The sequence below is a fragment of the Trichechus manatus genome, unplaced genomic scaffold, assembly GCF_000243295.1.
Source record: "Trichechus manatus latirostris isolate Lorelei unplaced genomic scaffold, TriManLat1.0 scaffold00027, whole genome shotgun sequence".
In the NCBI taxonomy this organism is placed as follows: domain Eukaryota; kingdom Metazoa; phylum Chordata; class Mammalia; order Sirenia; family Trichechidae; genus Trichechus; species Trichechus manatus.
Window position 1 is genome coordinate 22,257,279 of NW_004443963.1, and position 13,215 is coordinate 22,270,493.

The 13,215-nt window shown below is 47.9% G+C and overlaps 1 protein-coding gene across 4 annotated transcripts; it reads left to right on the forward strand.

The window, feature by feature from the left end:
* The first annotated feature begins 1,749 nt into the window (after positions 1-1,749).
* SMUG1 (single-strand-selective monofunctional uracil-DNA glycosylase 1) lies at positions 1,750-12,493 on the forward strand. Of its 4 annotated transcripts, none has more exons than XM_012554861.2 (3): positions 1,750-1,786; positions 5,417-5,718; positions 6,750-10,460. In XM_012554861.2, exons 2-3 carry the CDS (start codon positions 5,485-5,487, stop codon positions 7,278-7,280), a joined length of 765 nt encoding a protein of 254 aa, XP_012410315.1. In that variant the 5' UTR covers positions 1,750-1,786; positions 5,417-5,484; the 3' UTR covers positions 7,281-10,460. The 4 variants fall into 4 exon arrangements, 3 of the variants coding, with proteins under 3 accessions (XP_012410315.1, XP_023584866.1, XP_023584865.1); XM_023729098.1 differs by lacking the exon at positions 1,750-1,786 and adding an exon at positions 1,810-1,852; XR_002823670.1 differs by lacking the exon at positions 1,750-1,786 and adding an exon at positions 12,417-12,493 and having other exon boundaries at positions 5,389-5,718; positions 6,750-8,647.
* Positions 12,494-13,215: the final 722 nt, after the last annotated feature.

Consider the following 13,215-nt stretch of genomic DNA (forward strand, 5'->3'; position numbering starts at 1 on the left):
CACAAATGCATAGATACACAGAGGTAGGGGAAACCTGAGATGGGTTTCAGATGTTCCAGAAGCTTAGGATACTTTTCTAAAAAAATTTATTTCACTTTTGTTGTTGAAAATATACACAGCACAACATACACCAATTCAACAATTTCTACGTGTACAATTCAATGACATTGATTATATTCTTCAAGTTGTGCAACCGTTCTCATCCACCTTTTCTGATTTGTTCTTCCCTCATTAACATAAACTCACTGCCCCCTAGAAGTTTAGGATATTCTTATTTCAGTCATTCCAGAGAAAGGAGCAGAGAAAGTGAGATGTACATAGAAGGAGACAGAGATACACAGATACAGAGAGAAAGCTATACAAGAGACTTAGAGATACAGAGATACATTTATATAGGTGGAGAAAGAGGCAAAGAACCAGAAAGAGGGAGAGAATCTGGTACAAGTTAAAGCTCAGCAGATAATGGGCTTTGTGTGGTGGATGACTAATTCAGTTTTCACTGTTTGGCCAGGGTGGAATGGGTGGCTTCTCACCCTTGGTTTCAGAGAGTCACTGCTCACAGCTCCCTAAAGCTCTCTTGCACCCATTAATTTTTTTCCTGTTGGTAACAGACTAGGGGAGACTTTGGAATAGTGTAGCCTCCTTGATATCTTACCTTTTCCTGTTCTGGGGCTCATTGATCTCTTTCACACCACCTGCAGGGAGATTTTGCTTTTGTGATCAGAATCCTGGCTGTGCTGAGGTGTGTGTGCAGGGGGTGGGGGTGGAAGGAATCTAGAAGATAACTGGTCTTAGGGGATTTCAAATCTAATGAAAGGTTTATAGTCAGGATACAAGTGCAGATGCCGATATAGGGAAATGACAGGACTAGTAGGACAATTTTGGACATTGGTATGGGGATGGGGAGGTGTGGGAAATACTGTTAGGTGCAGCCATTGGGTTACGATGGGTCAGAAAAGGCTTCCTGGACAGATTATTTGATGTGAAAAATTTGGAAAGATAGGAGGTTATAGGGTGGGGCAAATAGTAAGGCAGAGGAGAAAGAAATCAAATAGTAAAGCCGTAGTGATAGGGCTTGGACAGTAGTAGGGGATGGAAGAGTCTTAAAGTCTTTGCTAAAGAGTTGTTAGGAGATGCCAGAAGTGCCTCCATGGATGTTCTATATACAGTGTTGGCCCTTGTACCTGGGCAGTAGGAGGTCTAGAAGTGGTCTTTAGCCATTATTAAATCTGCTGCAGTAGAGTCAATTCCAACTCATAGCGACCCTTTAGGATAGAGTAGAACTGCCCTACAGGGTTTCCAAGGAGCCACTGGTGGATGTGAACTGGTGACCTTTTGGTTAGCAGCCGAGCTCTTAACCACTGCGCTACCAGGGCTCCCATTAGCCCTTATTAATACCTCTCAAATAGGTGAGAGAGTAGGGAAGACTGAAGCTCCCTGCTTCGGAATCCCTTTGGGAAAAGTTGTGCGAATGAACTTTCTGAAGAGTGATGCTCCCTGATGCTCTCTGAAGCTAGAATCCAGGATCTCCGAGATCTTTACAAAGTCTGACCTCTTACCTGCCAACACTTATTGATCTAGCCCTGATGCAAGGAATAAACTACAACCCCCAGCGTCACTCAGGGCTAATTTAGCGCACCTTCCGGGGATTTGAATACTTCCGGCGGAAATGATCGCGCTACGCCAATCTCCTTCCCTAAACAGGGTGGACTACGATTCCCACTGTCCTCCGCGCCTGGGGTAGGGTGGGGAAAGGAACCGGAAACCGGAAGGGGAGTCCGATCAGGTGAGAAAGTAGACGCTGGGAAGGTGGGCTGTTGGGGGCCCCTCGGTTGGTTGCAGGGGCCTTCGGGTGAGGCTGGCGGAGAATCTAAAAGTCTATTTTGGGACCTCTCGCTCTGGCTTAGGGGGAGCCAAGTCCACGGAACTGTCTGGGAGGCCTGCGAGCGCAAGGTTTTCCCGTTGGGCGGATGCAGAGGTTTCGGGTGGTGGCTTAACGATCGGCTTTCTCGGAGATAGGAGGAAGGATGAAATGGTCGTTTTGAGTACATGCTCTATTATATTATTATTAGTATAAGTGGTTTAAAGATTTGGTGGTTCCCTGAGGATCCCTGGAGTGCCCCTAGGGGACAGGGGAGTGGATAGAGTGCCTTCTGTTCCTTCTTCACTTCTGGATTTGGTCGGAGAACCTAGGTGCCCAAGACTTATCGCTGGGTCCACACTGGTGTTTATACTTTGACTTGAAAGCATCTCCGGACCCCTTCATTTTGGCTCACATGCATCCAGAGACCTGCATGTATGTATGAGTCTGTACCACTCGCACAGAAGTGGTGATTTTGTCCTTTGTCTAGCCTTCGGGACTACGCTCAGCCCCCTCAGCCCATGTTTCAGTGAAGGTCTTCAGCCAGCTTCAGTCTAATTCTGCAGGGGAAAAGCTTGTTTATTTTCTGCTGTTAATATGCCATTTTCACAGTTGTCCCATGTAACCATCTCTCAGTCTCTTTGAGGACTTTAGAAAAAAAATTAGACTTTTGTACTTCATTTTTAGCTGCCCTGAGTCTTGACTGTTTTGCGCCCCGAGTGGCGAGAGCCTTTTGCTGCAAGTAGATGGAATCATGGTCACCCTCCCCTTCCTTTGCACTTAATATGAACTGTAACTTATAAAATACCTCCATTTGTTAAGTCACTGACTCTTGGTGACTTTAGATAGAACTTCCAAGTTCTTCCCTTGGCCTCCCACAGTGTTTTGTTCAGGATGTTTAAAGCTCAGATCACATTGTATTACAGTTAGTTGTTGGTCCTCTCACACTTTATGAGCTTATTGAAGGCCTGGTCTACATTTACTCATTTTGGATTTCTTCCCTGCCAAGAGATTGCCACAGTGCCTGGCATGTAAGAGATTCAAATACTGAAAATAAATGAGTAAACAGCTGGTGGTAGGTTGGGTAGCTTTCATTTCATAGAGAGGAGAGTTAAATGACTTGCTCAAGAGAACTTACCTAGTTAGAGATGAAGTCAGGACTAGAATTTGAACTGATTGACTTTCAGCCTGTGGCTCATACTATCAGATCGGGTCTTGAAACTTTGGAACGCTAAAAGAAGGCTCTGTCACTCTTCTGTGTACCCCCAGCCTTGCTGTCTCAAGCACAGGTCTCTTAAAAGTCTAAGGAGGTACGTCCAACTTTGGGTTTGAGAGAGATCCCAGAGTTGAAGCAACCAATTCACTAACCCTGGCATTGCTTGGTGAGGTGAGAAGGAGGTCACCTGAGGTGTTTGAGTTCTTTACAGACCCCTTCTCAGTTTTTGTGTGAACCCAGCTGACTCTTGGTAGCCACCTAGACGGATCAGTTCAAGACTTCTGAGATCAGGCTGGGGAAGGATTTCCTAAGTTTTGCCTTACTTTCTTTTCTTTCCCACATCTCCTAGGCTAGGGCCAGAGAACAGGTTGGCAGCTGCATAAGATGGATCTGGGGGAAGAGGTTACTCTTCATCCAGGGAGGGGATTTAGAGGGAGGAAGAAATGACAGTCCTTGCCCCACAGGAGGCCCAGATCCAATGGAAGCACATCCAGAGGCTAAGCCTAAGCCTGTAAGCAGCAAGCAGAGTGCAAAATGGGCAGCTGAGACTTGAGCGGACTCAGAGTAGAAGTGGAGAGGAGTGCATCAGCAAAGACTCCTTGGTAGAAGGTAGTTTTGAACAGGATTGAAAAAGAGGGAATGGATGGAGCTGAGCAAGTGTTTGTTGAGTACATAATAAGAGCTAGGACTCTGGAAGAATGTACTGAGGGAAATTGAACAGGGCATTCTTCCCAAGTCTAACTGGGTGTGAATTCTGAAGAAGCCACTAACCATGGTGACACGCAGTGCTTCTCAGTCTTCATGGACCATCAGAATCGCCTGGGGAAAGCTTGTTTAAAATACAAGTTGCAGGCCCTACACCAGCCCTACTTGTATTTGTGTGGTGGCTGGGAAGCTGTGACAAACACTGCAGTGTTCCCAGGAGGGAAGGCTTCACCAAAGGGATGGTTTGAGCTGCATCTTGAAGGATGGGTATGATATTAGGATATGTGGCGAGGTGGGGAGGTCACATTCCTGGTTGACTGGATTTGAGGAGTATATTTGGTTGGGTTTGTAGAAGTGGCACGTGCAGAGTTTTAGAAGCTGGGATAAGAAAGGCATTTTAAAAGCGTGCGTAGAATAGTCAGGCAGGAGCACTGGGTTTGTATGGGAGTGATGAGAAGGAAGATTGGAGGGAATAGCCTTTACAGCTTACAAAACTGGCTCACACACACTGCCCCTCCCCCCATGTACACATAACGCCTCATTCTGTCGTTATGTCACCATTATGAAGTAGATATTAGTGTTCGGATGAGGAAACTTGGGGCTCGGAGAGGTGAAGTGCCCTGGCCATGGTCACATAGCTTGTAAGAGTCTGTTCTGAATCCAATAATCTTCCTGCTTACCACTGATGATTCTTGAATGTGGGAAAGAAGCTAGGCTGGGATTGGGGGGACCGTGGGTTGTAGAATTAGTGAGATGACTGATTTAACCAACTAAGGGAGGATGATGTGGGTGGTTAAAAGCATAGCCTTCAGTTAGATAGACTGGGTTCAAGTCCAGCTTCATTTCTTGCTGTGTGACCCTGGGAAAATTGCTTGATTTGCCAAGCCTCAGTCTGCTAACCTGTAACATGGGAGCAATAACACCTATCTGTGGAGTTGTTGTGAGGATCAGTGAGATGTACCCAGCACAGATCAATTGCTCACCAACTGGAAGCTATTGTAATTAGCCCTTCCAAGACTCTGGGCTGTAGGTGTGTGCCCTGCATCTTGTTCTTCAGCACATGGTTTCCAGGTCACAACCTGTCCTGGGTGGGCTTGTTAAGGATGCGGAAAGGATGTCACCAGTAAATATTTATTCAAAACCTACTATGTCCTCACGGAGCTACGGCTGCTAACCAAAAGGTCAGCAGTTGGAGTCCACCAGGCGCTCCTTGGAAACTCTATGGGGCAGTTCTACTCTGTCCTGTAGGGTCACTGTGAGTCGGAATTGACTCAACGGCAACGGGTTTTTTTTTTTTTTTTTTTTGGTTTACTGTGTGCTCAGCATGACCTAGAAACTAGGGACTCAGGGCCTACTGGTTGATGGAAAGAGGTTTGAGGTGGGGGTGGTTGGTGGTTCTGGCTTATTCTCACTAGGTGATACATGAAGAGAAAGGAAGGATACTGGAAGGGAAGGGTCCTTTATTATGGAAGAAATGAGGTCAACTCAGTTCTTCCTGGAGGCTGGGGAATGACTAACATGGTTTCTTAGGGTCCCCTCTGAGCCCAGAAAACAGTAGTAGGAGCCCTGGCCAGCATGGGTCCCTCTATTCTGGGGCTGAGGGATGATGGGGCCTCTGTCCATCTCTTTTTTAGGTGACAGTGGTGTGACCATTCCCCAGTCTTTCCTCCTGGGGCCCCTCATTGAGTCTGCAGGTGCCTTGATGGAGCCCCAGCCCTGCTCTCAAAGCCTGGCTGAGGGCTTCTTGGAGGAGGAGGTTCGACTCAATGCTGAGCTGAGTCAGCTGCAGTTCTCGGAGCCTGTGGGCAGCATCTACAATCCTGTGGAGTATGCATGGGAGCCCCATCGCAACTATGTGACCCGCTACTGCCAGGGCCCCAAGGAAGTGCTCTTCCTGGGAATGAACCCAGGACCCTTTGGCATGGCCCAGACTGGGGTAAAGGTTCTGGCTTGCCCTGGTGGGTGGAGTTGGAGGCTCCCAAGGTGGGGGTGTTTGACTGACTGTGCTGTGGAGAAGTGTGTGCACGGCTGTGGACATGTGTGGGCTCCCTTCCCCTGCCCTCATCCCCTCCCAGTACACACACTGGCTCCTGTGGTCTCAGACACTCTCCCGGTCTCTCTGCCGGTAGTTAACCAAGCACATTAATGGTGGTTCTGTTTCCCCTGTGAGCTGTCCACTAATTGTCTCTGAGAGCCCTTCCTTCCGCCAGTCCCAGCCCCATCCATACCTTACCTTGCCGGATCTCTCCTCTCCCTAGAGTGTGGCTAGGGTCAGGAGAGGGACCAGAACTACTGGATTCTCAAGGAAGACTGGTAGACAGGTACATGTGGAAGTGATGCAGGGCATTCGGGCAACCTGGGTCCTGTTCCTTAGCTGAGGAGAGGCTCAGAACAGAGCCGGACTCCAGGGCCTGCTTGCTTTCCTTTCAGACCAGGATGAGTGACTGCCCCTCAGTGGGAGTGCTTGGCAGGTGGGGGAGGGGAAGAAGCTTCAGGGCAGGAGGCTCAATCGCTTTTATTGACCCCAACTGGGTGATGAAAGATGGTCAGCGATGATCGATGGAAATGACAGCCTGAGGCTTGGGGCTGAGAGGGCATCCAGAGAGCAGTGGTGAGCCCTGTCCTTGTGCCTCCTTTAACGCTGGCTGCCTTTCTGTCTCAGGCTGTCTGCCCATCACGCCCTGTGTATGTCCAGATATCCCCATATACTCTTCTGCACTTGGTCCCAACGGTTACTGGGGGTAGAGGAAAATACATAGAATCTTCTGGACCATGGTCCACAATGAAAAATGAGAGAAGGATGGACAGAATCAAACCACTGGACCAAGAATCCTGGTCTCAGGCCTTTGGGTGGGGGGTTGGGTGGTTCAGGCTGGATCCTCAGGAAGGTAGAAAAGGGTCAGCTGGTCCAGAGCCCAGGTGCCAGGTCTCCATTTGAAGCCCTCCTATTTCTCTCTTTCCCCACAGGTGCCCTTTGGGGAGGTGAGTGTGGTCCGGGACTGGTTGGGCATTGGGGGGCCTGTGCTGCCTCCTCCCCAAGAGCACCCTAAGCGACCTGTGCTGGGACTGGAGTGCCCACAGTCAGAGGTGAGCGGTGCCCGATTCTGGGGCTTTTTCCGGAACCTCTGTGGGCAGCCTGAGGTTTTCTTCCGTCACTGCTTTGTCCACAACCTGTGTCCTCTGCTCTTCCTGGCTCCCAGTGGACGCAACCTCACCCCTGCCGAACTGCCTACCAAACAGCGAGAACAGCTTCTTGGGATCTGTGACGCAGCCCTCTGCCGGCAGGTGCAGCTGCTGGGGGTGCGGCTAGTGGTGGGAGTGGGGCGGCTGGCAGAGCAACGTGCACGGCGGGCTCTGGCGGGCCTGATGCCAGAGGTCCAGGTGGAGGGGCTCCTGCACCCCTCACCCCGTAACCCACAGGCCAACAGGGGCTGGGAGGCAGTGGCCAAGGAGAGGCTGAATGAGTTGGGGCTGCTGCCGCTGCTGCTGACGAAATAAGTGCCCTGAGGCCTTGGCATAGGACACATTCAAGGCCCCCAAGTCATTCTCAGCAAGCAGATGACTGCACACCTGGCCTGGAGCAACAAGATCTTCCAGGCTGCCTGATTGCTGGGAAACGTGTTCGTTGATCTGTTGAACTATCTTCTGACCTCCCTTGGCAGTTTTACACTACTACTGCTCCCCCTCCTGATTGTTGCTTTCTTCACCTTCCTTTGATCCTTGTCCCTTTTGTCTTACAATACTTAACTCCACAGAGAATCAGCGGAAGGTGGGCTTTGCTGCACCTGCAAACTGCTCTACCTCACTGTTTCCTTGGGAGCCTCTATTCAGCTGAGAGTGACTTCTTAAGGTCATATTTGCTGTTTAGAGAAAAGATCCTGCCAGGATCCCCACCCATCCTCATACTTCAGCTGCCTTCAGCTGACCCCTTTCCTCACTGGGACCAGGACAAACATGGATATTACGAGTGAATTTCTTATAGGAGACTGAGGCTGGATCAGAGGGAGAAGTCCATGTGGCAAAGTGGAAAAGGCACTGGACTTAGAGTCAGAAGGCCTGGATTTTCATCCCACCTCTGAGACTTGGACACTCTAAGGCATTAGATAAGTTGATTAACTCTCTGAGGGTCAGGATCCTCATCTGTGAAATGGAGATCCCTACCTCATGGGATTGGTGTGTGGATTCACAGAGATAACACTTGAAAGTGCCTTGCATCATGCCTGGCACACGGGTGCTCATTACATACTCTCCTTCCTTTCTTGCCTCTGGGTGGGGGAGGTATTGCACTGCACTACAAGAGAAACCCCTCCATTCCTGAAGACCGCTGTGGGGGAGTCGGGGCCTCTACCTATGGCCGGGTAAGGGGCCAATTCTTGCGCTGCCAGGGACGGACCATTGACTTCATGAAAAACCCAGTCTGATTTTTCAGTCTAGGCATTAAAAGCTCCTAAACCTTTTTATCTTGGTACTTCTTTTTCCTCCTGCATGTCTGGGATAGGAGGTGATTGTTTAGATTTTCCCTTCTCTTACCTCTTCGCTATTTGCAAAGAATTCTCTTGGGCACGGGGTGTGTGTAAACAGACCTTTACCTTACCAAAGCTACAGGGTCTCTGTTAGGGGCCTGTCCAGTAGTTTGTCTGAAACTCAGGGCACTGTGAGGAGCAGGTGATGGGTGGGTGGGTGCCTGCTATCTCCAGCTAACTCACTTCTCACGTCTGCCCAATGGCAGGTTGGGATGCCCCTTTGGTAAGGACTGAAAAGTGAATCAAGTTGGAAGTAGAACAGGTTTGGAGACCACCCCAATGAAGAACCCATGATCTATCTCCTGGGACAGTCATCTCCAACTTTCAAAATAAGAGTTTTTGGTAACAATTTCCTCTGTACACCCTCTCCCACTCCCCCACCCTTTAAACTCCTTTTCTTCTCTTTCTGCTTTTAGTGCTGTAGTGCTAAGAGCGAGTACCTCATGTTTGCAGATCACTGGATTAAGCACTGTGGGGTAATTGCAAAGAGAAGCCATTGTTGTTTCCCTATATATCTAGCTGAGGTGATCAGGGAACGCTCTCTGGAAGAGGTAGCATTTCAGATGGCCTTCAAAAACAATTTTGGAGAGCTTAGAAAAGAGCATCAGTATGTTCAAGGGATGTCAAATAGATTAATGCTGACCCAGTTGGGAGAGAAAGCTTGAGAGGTAAGTTGGTCCAGCTTGTGAAAAGTCCTAAATGATAAGGGTAGTCTTTGAGAATTTACACTCCAGTGGGGCAAGTGAGATGCATAGAACACGTGTAAAATACCCAACAATAGGTAGAAACCCACAGATGGGGATGAAGGGGCTAGCCATATAGGAGGCATTGTAGGTGGAATAGGGTCAGGAGTGGGAAGGGAGTCCCAGGGGGATAGCAGAAACTGGGTGAAAGCCTAGAGTTGGTGAAAGTTCTCCAGGGTTGGGGGTGGAGGCTTGTCTGGCAGGTTAGCTACCTGATAGGATTTAATCCCACTCCACAGGCTTGTATCGCCCAACTCATCCCAGAGCAGCTTCTTCAGTACAAATGAGAGTGTCCTCAGGGAAAGGAAGCTCGTATTTTCTCCTAAGCCAAAGGGAATGAACAATTTAGTTACTACAAAACAATATTGTCTGAAGTATTCTAAAGTCAAATTTAAATGATTTGCGAACATCTAGAATTTTGCAGTCCAGTATGGTAGCCCCTAGCCACGTGTAGCTGTTTAAACCTAAAGTAAAATAATTTCTCAGTCACTAGCCATATTTCAAGTACACAATAGCCACATATGGATAATGCAGATATGGTACATTTCCATCATTGCAGGAAATTATATTGGACAGCGCTGATCTAGAGATCAGTGGCTTAAAACCCTGCCTGTGAATCAGAATTAATCTGTGGGGATTTAAAATATAAGGGTCCAGCTCCACTCCAGGAGATTCTGATTTAGGAGGTCTGAAGTGCAACCTGGGTGTCTGTATTTTTAACAGTATCTCTTTTTGCTACCAATATGCAGTCAGTGCACCGTCGGGTGTCTTGAAGGCAAGGAGAGGATCGCTTTTTTTCTTACTTTCCCCAGTATGTAACCCCCTGCCTGGCACAAAGTAGGTGTTCAGTACAAATGTGTAAGTAATGTATGAATCTACTGGTTTTGGAGATAACTCCATGTTGTCTGTTATGAATTGACTTGTATCCCCCCACCCCAAATATATGTTGAAGCCCTAATGAGTGTACCTGTGATCCTGTTTGAAAATAAAGTTTTCCTTTTTTCTGTTAAGGAGTTCATACCAGAGTAGGGCGGGTCCTAAACCTAATCCCTTCTGAGTAGTGTTTTATAAAGGGGAGTACAGACACACAGAGACACATACACAGGGGGGAAGGACAGATGCATCTACTAGCCCAGGAAAGCCAAGGATTGCCCACAGCTACTGCAACCTGAAAGAGACAAAGGAGCACCTTTCTCTAGAGCTGATATCCCCTGATTTGGACTTCTAGCCTCTAAACTGTGAGACAAAATTTCTGTTCTTTAAAGCCATCCATTTGTGATGTTTTATTATGGCAGCCCTAGAAAATTAAGAGTGTCTGTCTAGTAATATGAGTGCCCAGAGTCTGTTGCTTTTGCCCAGTGATGGTTCCGAGCAGTGATGGAGGTTTAAATGTCCCACCCCAACACACACACACACACACACACACACACACACACACACACACACTCACTCACTCACTCACTCACTCACTCACTCACTCACTCACTCACTCACTCAACTTGATAGACGTCAAGGCTGTGCTCGGGGTGGGAGTTCCGAGACTGAGAGGTGAGGTGAGTTGGGGAGATAAGAGACTCTTCTTACCTCATTTTTTTTTTTCCCTTACTGAAGCAGGATGGCTTCAAGGAAGCCTGAGTCTTGAGTTTGACCTCTTTGTGGTCCCTCACTTTCCTTTCCTTTCTCAATCCAACAAACATTTATTGCGGCTGCTGTGTGTGCCATCCCCCATGCTAGGCACTGTAGGGAGCGACAGAAGTGAGTTAGATGATTCTTTGCCCTCATGTTCACTGTCTGGTACAGAGAGATACAGGCATATAATTATAGTGTAAATCAGGCTGAAAATGTGTTGTGAATAAGTTATAAACAGTGCTCTGGACACAATGAAGGAGGAAGTGATTAGCTCTCAGAATGTGGGTAGAAGGCATGTGTGCCAGTGAGAGCAGGCGGTGGCTGAAGATTTCTTCTTTCATCACTTGCTAAATCTTAACACTGCCACGAAGTTGATTTTTTTTTTTTTTTAAAAGGGGACCACTATGTCAGATATTTCCAAGAATTTCTCTGCTTCACCTGCAAGGGGATAGGAAACAGGATGAGGGAAAGGGTGCTGGAGGCCAGGAATTAGAATGGGGCTAAGGGTTGGGTTTGACTCTATGGGAGATGGGAAGTAGGTTGTTCTCGGGCTCCGTCTTTGATCTCTTGTTCTGTTAACTTACGGGCTGGAAAACTGCAACAGGTATTAACAAGGTGTGTCTAGGTGCTAGATCAAAAAAGACTTTGGAAACCCAGCCTGGGCATAGCTGGGGCAGAGAAGACTAGGGGTGGAATAGAAGAGAATAGAGGTAGTGGCCCAGCCCAGACTGAGTCTTGATTCTTCAAGGATCCTTGTTTAGGAAGATGTAGGACAGCTATTTTCTGTTTTGTTTTGTTTTTTTCATAATGCCTCAAAGAAGGAAATAACTTCAACTGGAGGATGAGACATTGAGGTTAGACACATGGATGAACTTCCCAGCCATGACCATTAGGTGATGCAGAAATAAGTTGCTTTGGGGGAAGCTGAATTGCTTTCTTCTCCAGAGGCCTTAATGCCAACCTGGCCCAAGTCCAAGCTTACCAGTCAAGGTTGAATTATAATGTATTTTGGGAAACTTACCCTTTTTCTCTCCCTCCCTGTTTTGGCCCTCTCTCAAAAACAGAACAAAACAATGGCAATAGAATTTTCCTGCACCTCTTTTTGCCCATTCTTCTGCCCCTACATCCAGCTCAAGGATCCTCAGTCTGACGTCAGTCTCTAGGCTGAGCTTGCAGAGGGGGTGGCCAAGAGCCCAGAACAGCTCTCCATGGTGGTCTGTGCCAAGCCAGTTGCCATTGCCATTTTTATTAATTGAAGCAGCTTGAACAATTTCCTGTCTTCTGGTTGGGAGCGTGTGGAGGACATGCCTTTGCAGGTCATTCCGTCTTTCTATCTACCTTTATGGTACTAACTTCTCATCCAGGCTGCAAAAATGAGTCTCTTTTGCAGTCAGTAGAGATGTCCAGCCTCATACAAATACCCAGACTCACCTCCCAGTATCTCTCCTCTTAGAAGGGCCTTTCTGGTCTCTACTTTCAAGCCATTTCCAGTTGCCTTATAATTGATCCCACTCATGGTGACTCCATGTGTGTCAGAGTAGAACTGTGCTCCATAGAATTTTCAGTGACTAATTTTTCCGAAGTAGATTGCCAGTCCTTTATTCCAAGGTGCCTCTGAGTGGACTCCAACCACCAACCTTTCAGTTAGCAGTCAAGCGTGTTAACCATTTGCATCACACAGGGACTGTCTTAAGCCTTCCTGTTGTAATTTTGACCCAGTTTGTTGTTTCTTTCTTTAGTTTTTAGGAGCTTGATGACTGATAAAATTGCCTCTCAGAACCTCATCTGAGGATACTTTCTGCTGTTATGTGGGAGAAGAACAAGGTATCTTTGAGGGAGGAGTTTGCCTTCCAACCTCAGAAAGCCACACAGTGGAATGATTGGGGTGTGATGAGTTTGCTCTGTGTGTGGAGTGAATGTGTGTTTTGCTCATTACCCAGCTCTGAGGAAGGTCTGTGTGTCTCGCTGTGCGGTCTCCAAGTTAGCATCATTTTGTTACCCTCTGTGGTAATGTCACTCTGTAATCACCATTCCAGTGGGTAGGGTGGTGTTCCCTCTGGAGTATTATGTGCGTTTGTGTCCTCTCATGATTCATGGGGATCTTTTTTTGCCTCAGCATTTTGTAATCTTCCGGATGGACACCTGTGTAATTTAGTGTGTGACCTGTTTTTGCTACTATTGTGTCTTTGTGTGACTATAGTATTTTTGTGTATCCTCTGTGTTTTCGTGCATCTTTAGGGGATTCATTGTGTCTTTCTGATTGTCCTCTGGCTCGATTTGGGAGGGAGAACAGAGGGAGCCCAGACTTGAAGGGGGAGCCGTCGGGGTGTGTTGGGCAGCGTATTGGGAGGAGGCGCCCTGCAATCTGTGACTTGGAAAACAGATTTGCGGAAGAGGCGAGCAGCCCGGGCATGCGGAGCGTGCGGGGCGGGGGCGGGGGTTGGTGCTCTGGCCCCCAGCTCCTCCGCAATCCAATTAAATAACATTTAAATGCATAACCAGCCTGCGCGGCGATGAGGCTGGAGATTGGAGCTGGTG